The sequence below is a fragment of the Oculina patagonica genome, chromosome 2, assembly GCF_052425735.1.
Source record: "Oculina patagonica isolate OP01 chromosome 2, crgOcupat, whole genome shotgun sequence".
In the NCBI taxonomy this organism is placed as follows: Eukaryota; Metazoa; Cnidaria; class Anthozoa; order Scleractinia; family Oculinidae; genus Oculina; species Oculina patagonica.
In genome coordinates this window covers 19,980,741-19,997,344 of record NC_135759.1, presented here as the reverse complement: position 1 = coordinate 19,997,344, position 16,604 = coordinate 19,980,741, and the positions used below count along the sequence as shown (strand labels likewise).

The following is a 16,604-nucleotide window of genomic DNA, read 5'->3' as shown; positions in this document are numbered from 1 at the left end:
TAATTTTAAACTTAAGAACGCGGCTATTTAATCATTTACTTGCAAATACGGGTTAAATATAGTAAAATTAAAGGCCCTTAAGAAATTACAGGAGTTTTAAGTTGTGAGAAATGTATTGGCATTGTTTTACACAATTAGGTACCTGTCTATAAACTCAGCTGTTACTTGTAGTCGTGGGAACGAGACTAGGAAGAACTAAAATTGGCTTTTGTAACTTTAACGCAGATGACAGTTTTGGATGCAGGTATCGAGTTCACAATCTCCCATGTGAAATATCGGCGAATTCATTGCTATTGTTAAGAGTTCAGGTAGCAGTAATGATACAGATATTGTAGCAACACACGGGTCGGACAGAGAAATACTTAACCCATTCAGTCAAACGCTTTGTAGACGGAACGACAGCCGGCTAAATAATAAAAAATTGCAACATTTCTTTAACTGTTCTTCTGAAGGTCCAGTATAACAGAAAGAAAATTGCATGGTAGTTTATATAAATAGATGGCCCTAACTTAACTTAGTTAAGCCGGACTTCTGTTCGCGAGTTATCCAAATTTTGAAACCGAGAACTATTCACGAGCATAAATTAAAAGGACACTGTCACGGGGATTTTAACGCTTTTCGGTAAAAAGTACTCAAATTGGCGAATAGGTCTTCTCGTACATGAAATGCACCTGGTACATTAAGATGGAGATATAAAATAAATTGTTGTTGAAAGAAGAAGGGAGCCATAATAATTTTTAGGTATTTTTCCACTCCATAAGGACAAAACTTGAAAAAATAAGCCTGACTTTTTCAAGTTGAGATCTAAAGTTCATGATGGCATCACAATAACGTCACTTGTTTATCGATTCAGTAGACTTGCAAGATGATTTTTAACAAAATTGGACCACTATTCGTAGTTCCATATGTCTTTAGGCCCTTGAGTTTTTGAAGTGTAACTGGTGACAGTGGTCCCTTTAAATTAGAAAGACCTTGAGAAAAGCCACTGAAGCAAATTCACCTTTATTGTTTTAATTTCAGGTTGCATGTCAAGGCCAGTAAGAAGCTATATACATGGCTATAAAAGTACTTAATAAATAGCGGGTGTATAATAAAACTAAGTATTAAATTTTACAGATTTTACAAATAAAATTGAAGGCATCTTCAAGAATGAAAAACACTTTTTAACCCTAAGCGAGAATTATATTAACCGTATTTAATCTATGAAACCCTGAAGATAAACGGCGGTTATCGCTTACTGAACAATTACAATTTTCTGTTAGTTCAACAATTTTCTATTAGTACAAGCGCTACAATAAAATGGTTATATACATATGATAGAATTAATACAAATATAAGATAGGCTGCGATAGAACTACCTCCCTACGATTTCAAAATTATCGCGAAATTTAATACGCGCGAAGAAAACATTGCGCGAAATTTAAAAACGCGAAAATTAATACCACATTATATATCAAGACAATAAAAATTTTAAATTTTTGGAAATGCAAATATCTACCCTGGAAAGTATCTTTCCGTCTTGTTTTCGACTAGCACCCTTCCTCTCTTCAGCTAATAAATCGGCCAAAACCTCTTTAGTATATTCACCAAAGTTTCCGTTTGCAGGCTCCTTGTAGTTACATTGAGCCAGACTTTTGTATTTTCCAGTAGTTTCGTAGTCTTTGAGAACTAAGGCATAAAACACTGACAAAATCGCGAAATTTAATACACTTTTGCTCTAATTTTTATCGCAATCGCGAAAATTAGTACTTGCGAAATTCAGCTCCCGAATTTTCGCGAAATTAAATACACACCGTGAAATTAGTAAGAATAACATATGAAGTCCTGAAGATAAACGGCAGTAATCGCTCACTGAAAAATTAAAACTGGCATTTGTTTTGTTAGTTCAAGGGGCTACAATAAAATGGTTATATACATATGATACAGTTAATATAAATATAAGGCAGGCTATACGAAAGAACTACCTATTACTAGTTCGAAGAAGCATTGTACGATGTTAAGCATTGTACGATGTTTTTTTTTTTTTTGACGATTTTTTAAATGACACTTGAATTAAAGAAAACCTTAAAACAATAATTTGCTTAATTAAATGAAAGAAAACACGATAAAAGTTAACAGGAACAAAGATAGTTAAGACTGAGGAGGATTTATTAAAGAAAAAAGAACAATATTGTGATATTGTGGGGGACATTTGTAGGCCAGTGCTACTGCTTTCTCTCCCCATTGGGTAGCGCATCGTTTTCTTCGCAACATATTACCATTTCATTTACAACGTTTGCTATATCTGATGAACGTTTTCTTTTTTTCTTCGTCTTCTTCACTCTTATTTAGTGTGCATTCAATACGATAGAAGTGAGACTACACTTTCCAGTTAGTGGAACCTCGATTTAACGAGCCTCTATATAGCGAAGTTCTCGATATAACGAACGATATCCTTCGCCCCAGTTGTAGTAAAATATGTAAAAAAACCTCGATTTAACGAGCCTCTATATAGCGAAGTTCTCGATATAACGAACGATATCCTTCGCCCCAGTTGTAGTAAAATATGTAAAAAAACCTCGATTTAACGAGCCTCTATATAGCGAAGTTCTCGATATAACGAACGATATCCTTCGCCCCAGTTGTAATAAAATATGTAAAAAAGAACCTCGATTTAACGAGTCTCTATAGAGCGAAGTTCTCGATATAACGAACGATATCCTTCGCCCCAGTTGTAATAAAATATGTAAAAAAGAACCTCGATTTAACGAGTCTCTATATAGCGAAGTTCTCGATATAACGAACGATATCCTTCGCCCCAGTTGTAGTAAAATATGTAAAAAAGAACCTCGATATAACGAAACCTCGTCATAGCGAAAATATTTTGCCAGTCCCTTGGCCCTTCGTTATATCGATATTCCCCTGTATTGGTCTTCTTGCATGTGTTTTAACAGTTATCATGCATTGATGACTACTGACAAATTGTCAGAGTGTTCGCCTCGCTGTCTGTGGCTATGTACAACAGACGGAATGCGCGAGTTGAAACTCTCAGTTCTGGGTCTATGCCTACAGAACATCTTCTTCACTTCTCTCTTTATATCTTCCTTTAGAAATGCATAGATGAAAGGGTTGATAGCGGAGTTAATCACCATGAGAAGCCGAGAAATAAGCGCTAGTTCAAAGGAATCGCGGCATTTAAGTGACAAATACTGGCAGAAATGGCGATACGCTGAAAGCATCCAGCATAAAACGAAAAATAACACAACCAGGCCAAAGACTCTCGTTGCAGACCGTTCTTGTTTTATCCGGCTTGGATTAACTGCCGTGTCTGGATGGGCCAAGTGCTGGTTTTTAACTACGGCGCGTATCTGGCGCGCGTGCTTTTGAGAAATGACGAAAATGTGGCCGTAAACAAGCAACATTACGACACAAGGGAAGAGATTAAAGATGATGATTTGCAACGTTCCGTATATTGTAGTTGCCCTCTTTCTTTTTTCCGGCGAATTTGAAAATATCCACGCGAATGGGACGAGCGAAGAGATGATCGGTATGACCCACGCCACTAAAATCCACAGAAAAACGCGCGAGTTTGTCATGTTTTGAAAATAGGTCAGCGGTTGCACCACGGAGATGTAACGGTCAGCAGTCATTGCGCACATGTTGGCGATGGAAACGAACAACAGTAGATCGAAACTCAGCGACAAGACCGAGAAGTTACAAGTCGTCCAAAGAGCACATGATGTAGATACAGGGATCAAGAAAAGCCCAACAAAAATGTCTGCCAGCGACAGTGAGAGAATAAACCAATTAGCTGCTTTGTGGAGTCTGTGGCACGTGATTATGACGTAAATGACCGGTCCGTTTCCCGCCAAAATTGTTAAACCAATCAGACCTCTTAGTACCCAGTACCACACGCCTACTCTTGAAGCGAACTCAGAAGTTCCTCCTCCCAATGTTGTTTTGTTGGGTGCTGAGCTGTTTTCCATTTGCAGTTTCTTTAGGATCGAAATGCGCTGTGCTTGTCAAAGAAATACCGATTACTGTGGAATTAAAAGGAAAATTAATGTGACATAAACTCAAGCGACGGAATTGAATGTCTCCGCTTAACTTCCACTGTCAGTAATAATCAGTAGCAGCTGAAAAGCGATGTTATGCCGGGGAGGGGAGGGGTAAAAGTGCCATGTTGCTTGTCTGACTTTGAGAATTAGCGTCTTCAGCTGTCGCTTTTCATCGTTAGTGTGAGTTATTGTCGGAAAATGGCAAAAAAATTGCTAATCCTTGTCTGATTTAAAGCTCATTAATTGCATGGCTTCCTTCGATTTAGTAACTGAAAGAGCCGTTTTCCATTTGCAGTTTCTTTAGGATCTAAATGCGCCCTGCTTGTCAAAGAAATGCCGATTACTGCGGAATTAAAAGGAAAATTAATGTGAGATAAACTCAAGCGATGAAACTGAATGTCTCTTAGCTTCCACTGACAGTAATAATCAGTAGCAGCTGAAAAGCAGCAGTATGCCGGGGAGGGGAGGGTGAAAGTGGCAAGTTGCTTGTCTGATTTTGAGAATTAGCGTCTTCAGCTGTCGCTTTTTGTCGTCAGTATAGTGTGAGTTATTGTCGGAAAATGACCAGAAATTGCTAATACTTGTCTAATTTTGAGCTCATTAATTGCATGGCTTCCATCGATTAATTTCCTGAAATTAGCCTTTAAAAGTCAAAATTCGATCGTGCGAACAAGCACTGCAGAATATTATGCATTATCTTTCTTGAGTCCTCTGAGGCTAGCTTAGAGGTCGAGGCGATTGGTAGAATCAGAATTGGTAATTCTAACCAGTATTATACAGATATCTGCTAGTTTCGAACGCAATTAAAATAAGCTGTCTGTATTTTACGTGCAGAGTTTTAGCACTTTCGGATAATTGCTGTGGGAACATTAGATTAAGCACGTTCACTGAGAAATCGAGAAAATAAAAATTAAAAAGCGACATCTTGTGAAAAACATTGCGTGTAAAGAAAACCAAGGTAAAAATCAAATTGTAAATTAAGTACTAGAAATAAGATTTTTTCGAGAGACCCCTACAGCGAACGAGCGAGTATGCATTTGCTTAACCCTGAACTTAAACCCTACAAAAATCTTTCGTTTCAAGTCCGGCTCACTATGCATTGAAGCTCATCGTAGCACTACATGCATTAGGATCAAAAGTATATACGGAATTTAGCTTACCTTTCCTGAAATTAAAACGGTTAAGCCAGTACTTCTGTTCTACTTATTTTTTCAATGACACTTCCAGCCTAGCTCTGCGTGTTACAACTGATCAATACAGGTAGCAGAAGCTGTTTGTAAATTTTCCTATTTAAAAACACTTCCTGCTGTTGCTGTTTTCTGATTCGTGGTGTGGGCTAAAACGAAACAAAACTACTTACTTGATGCAGCAAATAGAATTTGACTTCCTGCGGTGTTAAGGCAATATCATCGAACCCCATCGCGATAAATATAAGCTTCGACGTAAACGTCTTCAAAGAAAAGTGTAATTAGTCTTTTACACTTTTGTCAAAACGTGTCTGATAAGTATGCTGGTCACGACTTATCTAGATCGGGCCAAGCGAACAAAAGCTAATAACATGCAATCTATGATATGGATCACACAAAACGTTCAGTATACCTGTATTAAATTCGACTCAACGTATGCAAATGAGGCGCGGCCAATTAGGAAATACGCCTTTCCAAACTATATCTGATGCTAATGTCTCTTCGGTTTTTCAAAGCAAAATGGGGGTGGGACATCGCGCAGGTGACAAAGTTAGCAAAAAGTCAATAAAATGGCTGTCATTGATGTTTTTAGCACAATTGTAAGCTTTTGTTTATTTGAAAAGTTGGAATTACTAAAAGTCCATACCCTTTTTGCATACTACATCTTCGATGATAATAACAATTTCTCATTTCTTTTAGGCGAACTTTTTATCCACCCAAGAACGGTGAAAGACTTCCAGTATTGGTTACTATTCAAAAATATTTTTTCAGGAAAGATTAGAGGATAATCTGAAAGCTCCGGGATAAAGTCTTCCGCTAAAAATTAACTCAATGGCTAATTAAGTACCGAATGTTAATTTCAAAATTATTATTCTCAATATTATGACGCACGTCTTAACATTTTGAAACTCGTTTCTTAAATGTTAGCCAAGTGCTTTACTTAAATTTGGTCCATTTCGTTTCAATTTCTACCTTCTTATTCCTTAAGCCCTTATAAATGTTTTGGAAATTATCGAAAGCTTTGTAAGGAATAATTATCTTTATTTAGATAAACTTGATCAGTCAGTCAATAGCGGCGGAAGTGTGGGCACGAGCCTGCTATTCATATATGTTTGTTTACCATTCTTAACTGTATTGGGACTTGTCACCGTTTTTATTTTCTTGACTATTTTGAGTTGCTAGCTACTTGTCCAATCTTCCCGGGGTAACTGGGCGAATATTGAATTTCTTTCTGCTGTGTGTGATTGAAGAAAATAGATCTGGAGTTCGCAAATCCAAGAAAACATTCTAAACATTCGTCGCACAAAAACAATTAGGATTAATTTCGTATTTTTCCCAAAAAAACTAAACATCATTAAGAACAGAAGTCAGTGTCATTGAGCTAAATAAAGCCAACAAAAGTCACTTCAGTGGTCACGTACGAAAATTTGCTACTTCCCATTAGCTACGCTTGTACTCACTGATTTCCAAAGCTTCGATAAGCGAGGATATAGCTTTCCCGCACGTGAGTCAACAGCGCACGAGATGGCTATTAATTCCTGCAACACCCCAAACCTCTCTCTAGTTTTACGAAACTCAAAATAACAAGGCATTGCTAAAATAATGTAATAATATGCCTAAGATGCTTGAAAGAACAGGCGTCAAAATAATTAAGAGTGTGCCCGTAAGAGAACAGGGCAGAACCATGCAACAGGTGATACAGCTCATATCACCGATTTCGCCCAAACTTAGCATAAATGTTGGGTATGGTGAGCTATTTACTGTGGCAAAACATCAACTCAAAATATTTTATTCCCTTCAAGTTATGGCACCTTTTGCAAAAATGGCCATTTTTCACTAATTTATGCATATTTAATTAGCTTACTTTGATTGACCAGTTCCACAAGAAAAAAAGACCTCTGAAAATAAAATTCACTGCACTATATTCTGTGGTTATTAGGCTTTAAGTACAATAATTCACTTTAACCATCAAATTTGATTTCTTCCCCTCAAACGGTCTTTTGGAAGGTACACATTTCGTACTGTTGGAAATAGCCTTTAACTAGTGCCCAATATCTCCCATGAGCAACAACTTATATACATTATTCTTACATGGGTAATGAAATCCATCATTAAACTTCACAAAAATGCCACAAAATGTCTGGGGACTTCAATATTTTATTAGTATTGAGGAACTAAACACACGTGACTTAACGATTTCTTGCTATTTCATCAAAATTCACCGAAACACAGAAGCCATTTATTTGCCTCAATTTGGCACAAAATCGGTACGAAATAGCTAATCAAGCATAAATTTATAGATAACAATCAAAATATTGGCGAAGATTGGCAGTTAGGGCATTTTTCGGAGCGTTTTCAGAGCCATATAATTCGGCAATGTTGTGATAGTAAATGTAAAAATAGCAGCGAAAGATTTTCTTCAAAAGCTCGCTCAATTCAACATTTAGGCACATCAAAGTTAAGAAACAAGAAAGTAATACTACATACATGCCACTTATCGACACACAGATGCTTTCTTTTGAAGAATTTGTTCTTCCTCGCTGCACTTCGATCCTTCGATCGATCTCAATTGACATGTACTGTTGCTTTGAGGCGCGATGAACTTAGCCAATACATCGTGGTTCATTCTTCGTGAAAGGTGTAAACAGGTTGTCAATAAAGTCATTCAAAGAGCTGTTTAAAGTTCACGGAAGGACACTTGTCTCAGCCAGTTTGAATGAAATAAATTTAACTGGAAAATAAACAGCCGCCATGTTGTATTTGTACCTTTGAGCCTGCCGTTTCAGTCAGCGGTACGGCCGTTCACTGGGCATCACGCGTCCATCACGCGTGACCACACGCGCAATCATTTTCTTTCTTTCTCCGCGAGTGTTCGTTGGATGCGTTTGTGATGAAAATGAGAATATTTTCAAATTGTCGTAGGGAAAACAATTTCCTCCGCTACAGCTTGACGTGTTTACCGCAATGTGATGCTGAACGAACTCTAGGGTGCTTACCATTTGTTGGAGAGAACCGGTTGAAATGACCACTGAAAAAATGGAAAGGCTTCTTTCCAAAATTAGCAAGCTAACCGAAATAGATGTCGCTTACCATTTGTAGCTCAGTTTCCTGTTATTTCTTTCCGTTCCCCTATCGGTGGGAGACCTGAAGGATGGGAGACTAGAACTGGGAAACCTTACAAATGGTAAGAAAATTTCTGACGTTCCGTCAATCTCCGAAGAGATTTTCCAGAAAAAATACTGTTCCATTTGACTTTCACCGAAACAGAGTTCTTGATTTTTCTGTTCAACGGTCGGCATGCACGGCAACCAAATCAAAATAATTGTTTATGTTCCAAAATGACGCTAAATGGCGGTATAAAACTGCTCCGACGTCTCTTCAATACTGCCTTTTTGGGGGTGGCACCCTGAAGAAGGCAGTATTGCCGAAACGTTGGAGCAGTTTTATACCGCCATTTAGCGTCATTTTGGAACATAATAATTATTTTTAGCATAAAAGACGCTACACAGTTAAACAAATCAAAATGTCGACGTCTCCCAGTTACTTTCCAGACATTTGTATTTTTTTATTGCTTGTTCAAATTCCCCTCCTCTGGCGGAAATAGTGATTAATACCGCGCATAACGATTACATTTTTTGACCAAATTCCTCTACCCCCGGGGCATAAATGGGAAAAAATGAATAACTCAGCAAAATTGAAGAATAACGTTTACCACGGGATAAATCACTATACGGTGGATAGCCAGGTAGGTTTTGTAATCGTTTCTTGCGCAAGTGCTTTAGTTGGGGGAGCGTCTGTGCTGAACTGAACAAAAGTATTCACGTACGAAATGCCTTTAGCGACGTAGTCTATATGGCGCAGCAAATATATACATATATCTATAAAGGTGTGAATGTAGAGATGTGGATATCTTTCATTAGCACCTCAACACCATTGATCCAAACATCCAGTTTACCATTGAGCGCGCAAGCCAGAATGAGAAAGGTCAAAGCATATCTTTCCTTGACACACGGGTAACAGCTCTCAGTGGCGGCTCGCTAGAGGTAAATGTCTTCAGAAAGAAAACACACACCAACAAGTACCTCGACTACAATTCACACAATTCCCTCCAGCACAAAGAAGCAGTGGTGAGAACGCTACTCAACAGAGCTACCAATTTACCATCGAATGAAAGCCTCAAAAGCGCAGAGACGAAACGTGTGGCTAAAGACCTAAGGGCAAATGGGTACCCAGACAGGCTTTTGCAGAAGTGCCTTACAGTCAACTCTCGGCCTGAACGTACGCAAGAAAGACCTGCGAACTTTGCCAGCATACCGTACGTACGCGGTGCCTCGGACAGGGTTGGTCGCGTGCTTAGAAAGTTCAACATCCGCACGGCTTTCAAACCATGCCAAACGCTTAGCCAGATTTTTAAGAAACCAAAAGATCGGCCTCAAGACCACCAAAGAAGAGGAATCGTCTATAAGGTCAGATGCAATGACTGCGTGTTTACTTACATTGGAGAAAGTAAGCGCTCTTGGAGCTCACGCGGAGCTGAGCACGATCCCGGCCGCGCTTGTAATGGAGAGTCTGCAATTAAACAACACGCGGAATCAACCGAGCATGACATCCACCCAAGAAATGCCACGATCCTTGAACGAGGAATCTCAAGTTACACCAAGAGACTGTTCCTAGAGTCGTGGCACTCTACGGTGGATTCCAACGCAGTTAACGAAAGGAAACCTCTTCCGCGCGCTTACACTCCATTGTTAAGGAATTAAAGATTGGATGGCGTATTCAAACATGCCTAGCGCGCGCTAATATTTTAACGAACTCATTTTCAATACTCTGATGAAGGTGGACAGAGGCCACCGAAAATTTAGTGTTTAATAATCTCAGATCGGATGAATCATTCTACTGAAAGTAGGGAGAGAACTTGACAACAAAGAATAAAACGGGTTTCCCTCGCGTTGACCTTGAAGAAGACAGAAGACTACCTGTGCTGGTTGAAACATTAGCTAATAAGTTTTGCCGTCTTGCGTAGTCCTAGCCTTGCAATAAATTTGTTTAGTTTTAATGCGGGGTTTAAAAGTCTGCATTCGCGTCTTTGTAACTCACATAGCCACTTAAATTGAGTCGGTGATGAAGAAAATTATCATTTGAAGCCGCAATTCGTCACTTGCAATGTGGGCATTCAGGAGGAAAAAATTGTCCCCATAAAAGCCCTTTTCTAAAACAAATTAATAAAACTGTAGTAATGACGTTTATCGGTAAATGGACAGATGGAGAACTTTGTGGGATCCCGAAAAAGAGAGTGGGTACAAATTAAGTCCCCTAGCTGCCAAAGTGTAATATAATATAGACGATTTGAACAGAAGGAATAGATGTACACAGGCCAGGCTGACAACCTGACCGCCATTTCTTCGAATGTCCATATTCACCCCCTCCCCCACCTCCCAAAAAAAGACAGAAACAACAAAAAAAAAAACAATAAACATACTAGTTTTAACCTGATATAAGATGGAAAAACCTGCTCTGATTACTTAATGGTTTCCGACATTTCAGAGCTCAATTTCAGAGCATCAAAACCGATTGCATCGCATACATTACACTGCATCCAGTGTATTTCTCTTCAACTATTTATCAAAAAAATTCAATGGAGAAGTTGAAAAAAATTCTCACTTTTACAAGAAACGCACACTACTTATAAGGTAACCTGCGATCAGGCTTTTTTACGAAAGCGAGAGTATTAGGGAGGGAGGGTATGATTTCAGGTTACTTATAAGGCTAAGATCAACCCCGGTTGTTCAGAGGGTAGAAAACATCATCCGCTACTTATTCCGACGAAAAAAAACATTTGCGGAGGAAAAGCAAATGAACACGCGTGTGTATAGCTGTGTATAGCTGTGTTGGGCTATGTATAGGCGTGTATAGCTGTGTAGGGCTAGGCTATGTATCCCCTCTATGAATATCCCAATATAGGATTTAGTCAAACAACTATATGATGACTACACTACGTACTTGCCCAAGTGTACGGCTTTACCGCTGACTGAAACGGCAGGCTCAAAGGTACAAATACAACATGGCGGCTGTTTATTTTCCAGTTAAATTTATTTCATTCAAACTGGCTGAGACAAGTGTCCTTCCGTGAACTTTAAACAGCTCTTTGAATGACTTTATTGACAACCTGTTTGCACCTTTCACGAAGAATGAACCACGATGTATTGGCTAAGTTCATCGCGCCTCAAAGCAACAGTACATGTCAATTGAGATCGATCGAAGGATCGAAGTGCAGCGAGGAAGAACAAATTCTTCAAAAGAAAGCATCTGTGTGTCGATAAGTGGCATGTATGTAGTATTACTTTCTTGTTTCTTAACTTTGATGTGCCTAAATGTTGAATTGAGCGAGCTTTTGAAGAAAATCTTTCGCTGCTATTTTTACATTTACTATCACAACATTGCCGAATTATATGGCTCTGAAAACGCTCCGAAAAATGCCCTAACTGCCAATCTTCGCCAATATTTTGATTGTTATCTATAAATTTATGCTTGATTAGCTATTTCGTACCGATTTTGTGCCAAATTGAGGCAAATAAATGGCTTTTGTGTTTCGGTGAATTTTGATGAAATAGCAAGAAATCGTTAAGTCACGTGTGTTTAGTTCCTCAATACTAATAAAATATTGAAGTCCCCAGACATTTTGTGGCATTTTTGTGAAGTTTAATGATGGATTTTATTACCCATGTAAGAATAATGTATATAAGTTGTTGCTCATGGGAGATATTGGGCACTAGTTAAAGGCTATTTCCAACAGTACGAAATGTGTACCTTCCAAAAGACCGTTTGAGGAGAAGAAATCAAATCAGACGGTTGAAGTGAATTATTGTACTTAAAGCCTAATAACCACAGAATATAATGCAGTGAATTTTATTTTCAGAAGTCTTTTTTTCTTGTGGAACTGGTCAATCAAAGTCAGCTAATTAAATATGCATAAATTAGTGAAAAATGGCCATTTTTGCAAAAGGTGCCATAACTTGAAGGGAATAAAATATTTTGAGCTGATGTTTTATCACAGTAAATAGCTCACCATACCCAACATTTATGCTAAGTTTGGGCGAAATCGGTGATATGAGCTGTATCACCTGTTGCCTGGTCCTCTTATGGATACACTCTTAAATGAAGTCAATATTCAGGGTTTTTTCAACAATTCAGATGACTTAATTAAACGTTCAGGTTTTTCTTTTTTAAGCCTTTTAATATTTTTAGCCTTAAAATAGTTATTTTAACTCAAAGGAAATATCATGGAAAGCAAATGTATCTTTTTGTTTTTCAAGTTTTAGCACGAAATTTGAAAGGACTGGTACAACTCGCATATATATTTGCCCGGAAGATACTGGGTCAAACTTGGTCATGTTGACCAATTTTCTTATTCTGAATGTGACGTAAGTGCTTGAAGATTGACTAGCATTTAGTTTAAATAGGGATTTTCAAAATGATCTTAGAAGAAAATTATGAACGTATTTAGGTTTCCTTTTGGTTTGGAGTCACAAAGCTCGTACAGTACCGCCTTACCTACAAATCAAAACGAATGCACAGTATGCACTGGGTTTCTTTTCTGCCAAACAGTGAGAACTAAATAAAACAACGCGATTTCATCAAAATATCAGCAATTTGTTTTATTTGAACAAAACGTTTGATCTGTTTAAAAGGAGCTGTCATTATGTTCTTAGTATAGTAATATATTTTTTCTGCCAAAGGCAGAAAACACAACGATTAATTGCAGTAGATCATAAAAAAACGAGAACTTGAAAAACTAGGGCTAAATTTTCAGTCAAGAAGCGGCTGTCTCCGACGAAACTATTTTTTTTGTTCTCTGCCAAACAGTGAGAACTAAATAAAACAACGCAATTATTTCATCGAAATGTCGCAGATCGTTTTATTATATAAACATCAGTGAAATACCAGGAAATCTTTCGCGCGAAAAAATCATATTTTCACACGTGAAAATAACATGTTATTTTCACATGTGAAGATATCGATTTCGAAACATTTTCTGACAAGTTTGCCCTGTTTCAATGCTGAATGAGCCAAAGTAAATCAATATCAAGTCGAAACTTCTTCGGATCTTTCTCGGCAATCTTCGGCAATCTTCGGATATCTTCGGAAATTTCGGAAAAGTTCGGAAAATGTTTGTAAACATTCGTACGACCTTCGGACAACATTTTGCAAATCTTTGGAAATCTTCGGAAAATGGTCGGCAATCTTCGGAAAATCGTCAAAAACATCGTAATTAGTAGGTTTATATAATAAACAGAATATTACATGGTTGCTTGGAGCGCGAACGAGTGGGATATCGATTTGAACACGAGAAGATAAATTTCATATCTCCGCGCAACCATGTAATATACTCTATTTATTTGCACGAAACGGTTGATTTGTTTAAAAGGAGCTGTCATTGTGTTCTTAGTATAGTAATATATTTTTCCTGCCAAAGGCAGAAAACACAACGATTGCAGTAAATCAAAAACAAAACGAGAACTTGAAAAACTAGGGCTAAATTTTCAGTCAAGAAGCGGCTGTCTCCGACGAAACTATTTTTAGCGTCGTTGCAGCCTAAAACATCTTTCACACGATAAATATCTACTCCACTTCAACCACTCAAGCGCAGACCATAATTTGCTGTCGTCAAATCATTTATGTACATATCACGAGATAAAAACATTTCTAATCATATGAATATATTTTAAAGGAAAATTGATAAGTCTTTAAGTCCAATGAGGTGTTATGTATTGGAGCAAAACGCTGATGCATGAATGCTGTGCACAATACATATCAGTATAAATGAGATCACTGATTTATAGCTTGAGGAAATTTGATTTCAATCTTTAAATGTCAGGATTACTTTTCCTGATAAAAAAATGTGCATGTTTTACTCCCACCACACATATTATCGTTTTCCGCCGACTTTTACTTGATTCCTAGTTGTGGGGGAAACAGAAAACGCTTCTGCCCACGACTTCATAGAACATAGAATTTCCTTAAAATTCAATCAGTAACTTTACTTGCAGTAAAAAAAATAAAATTTTTCATCCTGAGGATATTTCAGAAAGAAAAAATTCGGAAATTATTAAATATCCGATTACCATATGGTAAATAATGAGGAACCGGGTGGAGTCCAATCCGGTTTTTAATCGTATGAAAACCAAATTAAACGATTATACAGCGACCCGTGGGAGATTGATTGGTTTACTTACGAGTACGATGCCAGAATGATTTCGATGACACCATTAATCATATTGATTAAAAAAATTCGAGTAAAAAGTTTCAACAAAGCAAATCCTCAATTTATCACATTTATCATGCAAAATTAGCCATCATTTGTGAAAGCGTTTTGGGAATACAACTAAATAAAAAAATTAATCATAAGCTGAAAATAAACCCAATTAAATGTTATAAGGAAAATTCAATCATAAGAAGAAACCCAATCAAATGCACGGCACGCAGACGTTATCGGACACTTTGTTATTGGAGACTTGGAGCACGAGGAATGAGAGAGAGACTCACAAGGTGTCCAATAATTTGACGAAAAATAGCCGGAGTTAAGGGGCAAACAAGGGGCAAACGCTTTTTAATAAACACTCTTTTCAAAATGAGAGGGAGGGAATTTTCAATTTTGTTGGCTGATTCGTGATTCGTTCTTAAACACTGTGCCGGATCAAAACTGATTAAGATAATTTGCCCCTTACCCTTGGCTGATGACGTACGAATAAAATATGTCAAAAACGCTGCTTTGTGTTCAGAAAAATACCGAGAACGTCACAAGAAAAAAAAGCTTCTTACTTGCATTCAAACTCAGCCTTCTTTAAATACTTTGCCAAAGTGAAGCGCAATCTGCACATCTCTGTAAATAAACTTCTTGTTTCTCCACGTTTCGTCATTATACATTAAACAGAGTTCCGAACTCACTAATAAAATTCCAGTCTTTTTTTTTTCTCTTTGCTGTTGTTCGAAGGTTGCTTTTATTGTTACCAAGATTAAGACCAATATGCAAACTGACTTATTTCAAGACATTTTATGTCTTACAAGTGAAACTCGATAATGTTTATCTTGAAAAGGGGAAGCATGTGGTTTTTCTCCCACGATAATGCAAATTTCCTGATTTTGATGAGATCTTTTTCAAAGAAGTTTTGCATATGGAAGTTTTGTGCTTATGCAAACACTTTCTTCTAACCTTTCGTGTTTTGCTTTGATTTCGAAGAAAAGCTATCTCTATATATACTTGACTAAGTGAAGCCTCCTTAAAAACATCTAGCAGAACCTTGCTGTTTTAAAAGGACGTTTGATTTTATAAACTGCTCTTTCAGGTAATATGGGACTGTTTCTGAATTGACTTTCAGATCCTGTTGTTACTTTAAACTCTAAATCAGTTGGATAAAATTGAAAACCATGTTATCAATGTCTATGCGTTTCATGTTGTGTCTAAAAATCAAGTAAACAAAGCTATAAACAAACTTTCTTATACCGTGCAGAAAAATTGTAGATTCAGCCTAGAAAACGGAGTAACGGCGGTAAAAGGAGAGTATTTTAAAAGTGTCACTGTGCAACGAACTAGAATAATCGAAAAAAATTACGAATTCAGTTAAGAAGAGAAAATATAAGAGTAGATTGCTATTCTTGCAAGCTCCGTTAAGTGAATTGCTCTTGAGGAGTAAGAGTTTTTACAAAGCGTCGAGCATAATATTCTAGCTATCAAAATGAAACATCACTTAGCTGGGCTAAAATGAGTGGGAAAATAACTATACTTGGTACATATGACATCTTTCGGAACATACATCAAATAAATTCACAAAACTCTTACCTGAATCGCCGCGGACGCTTGAGAGCGAAAGTTAGTGAAATCTGTCCACTTAAGGTGGTAAATCGTACAGATGATAGCAGCTACATCGAACGGTTAAGTGGTCACTTTGAGATTAGCAAATATTGCTTGACACGACCAATGACGAGTGGTCGACATGAGTGGTTTTCATTTCCTTGCTGCAAATTAGGCCGACATCTATTACAACTGTTTTTTGTTTTTTTCATTTTTTCGCCGGAACGAAAATAATTGCAATTTTTCTCCCTATTTCCTACTTCTAATTTTTTTAAGGTTATCACGGTGCAGTTCACCAGGTGTTTGACGAATTTTTGGTACCATGGATTAAGACTATTGTCAAGTTTCAAGTTGATTACTACCGTGCTTTGTGTTTTTATCAACTTTACTAAAATCGCAGGAAATAAATCTGTTAGTGACTTAGATGACAGCTGTCAATTTTCTTGCTGTGCTATCAGATCCAACTTCTAATTTCGTCTCCAGGATCTTCTCTGTCACTCAGTTCCACGAAGAAGAGAAGATCCTGGATAC

At 37.5% G+C, this 16,604-nt stretch overlaps 1 protein-coding gene across 2 annotated transcripts; it reads right to left on the bottom strand.

Moving 5' to 3' along the window:
- Positions 1–2,086: 2,086 nt before the first annotated feature.
- Positions 2,087–16,121, bottom strand: LOC144643440 (octopamine receptor beta-2R-like). Of its 2 annotated transcripts, none has more exons than XM_078502696.1 (2): positions 16,062–16,121; positions 2,087–4,019 (listed from the first exon to the last, which is right to left on the bottom strand). In XM_078502696.1, exon 2 carries the CDS (start codon positions 3,963–3,965, stop codon positions 2,937–2,939), a length of 1,029 nt encoding a protein of 342 aa, XP_078358822.1. In that variant the 5' UTR covers positions 3,966–4,019; positions 16,062–16,121; the 3' UTR covers positions 2,087–2,936. The 2 variants fall into 2 exon arrangements, with proteins under 2 accessions (XP_078358822.1, XP_078358821.1); XM_078502695.1 differs by lacking the exon at positions 16,062–16,121 and adding an exon at positions 5,198–5,276.
- Between the last annotated feature and the right edge of the window lie 483 nt (positions 16,122–16,604).

Bases quoted from the DNA above. Each gene is read 5' to 3' on its own strand.
- LOC144643440 (XM_078502696.1), bottom strand. From the start codon at position 3,965: ATGGAAAACAGCTCAGCACCCAACAAAACAACATTGGGAGGAGGAACT.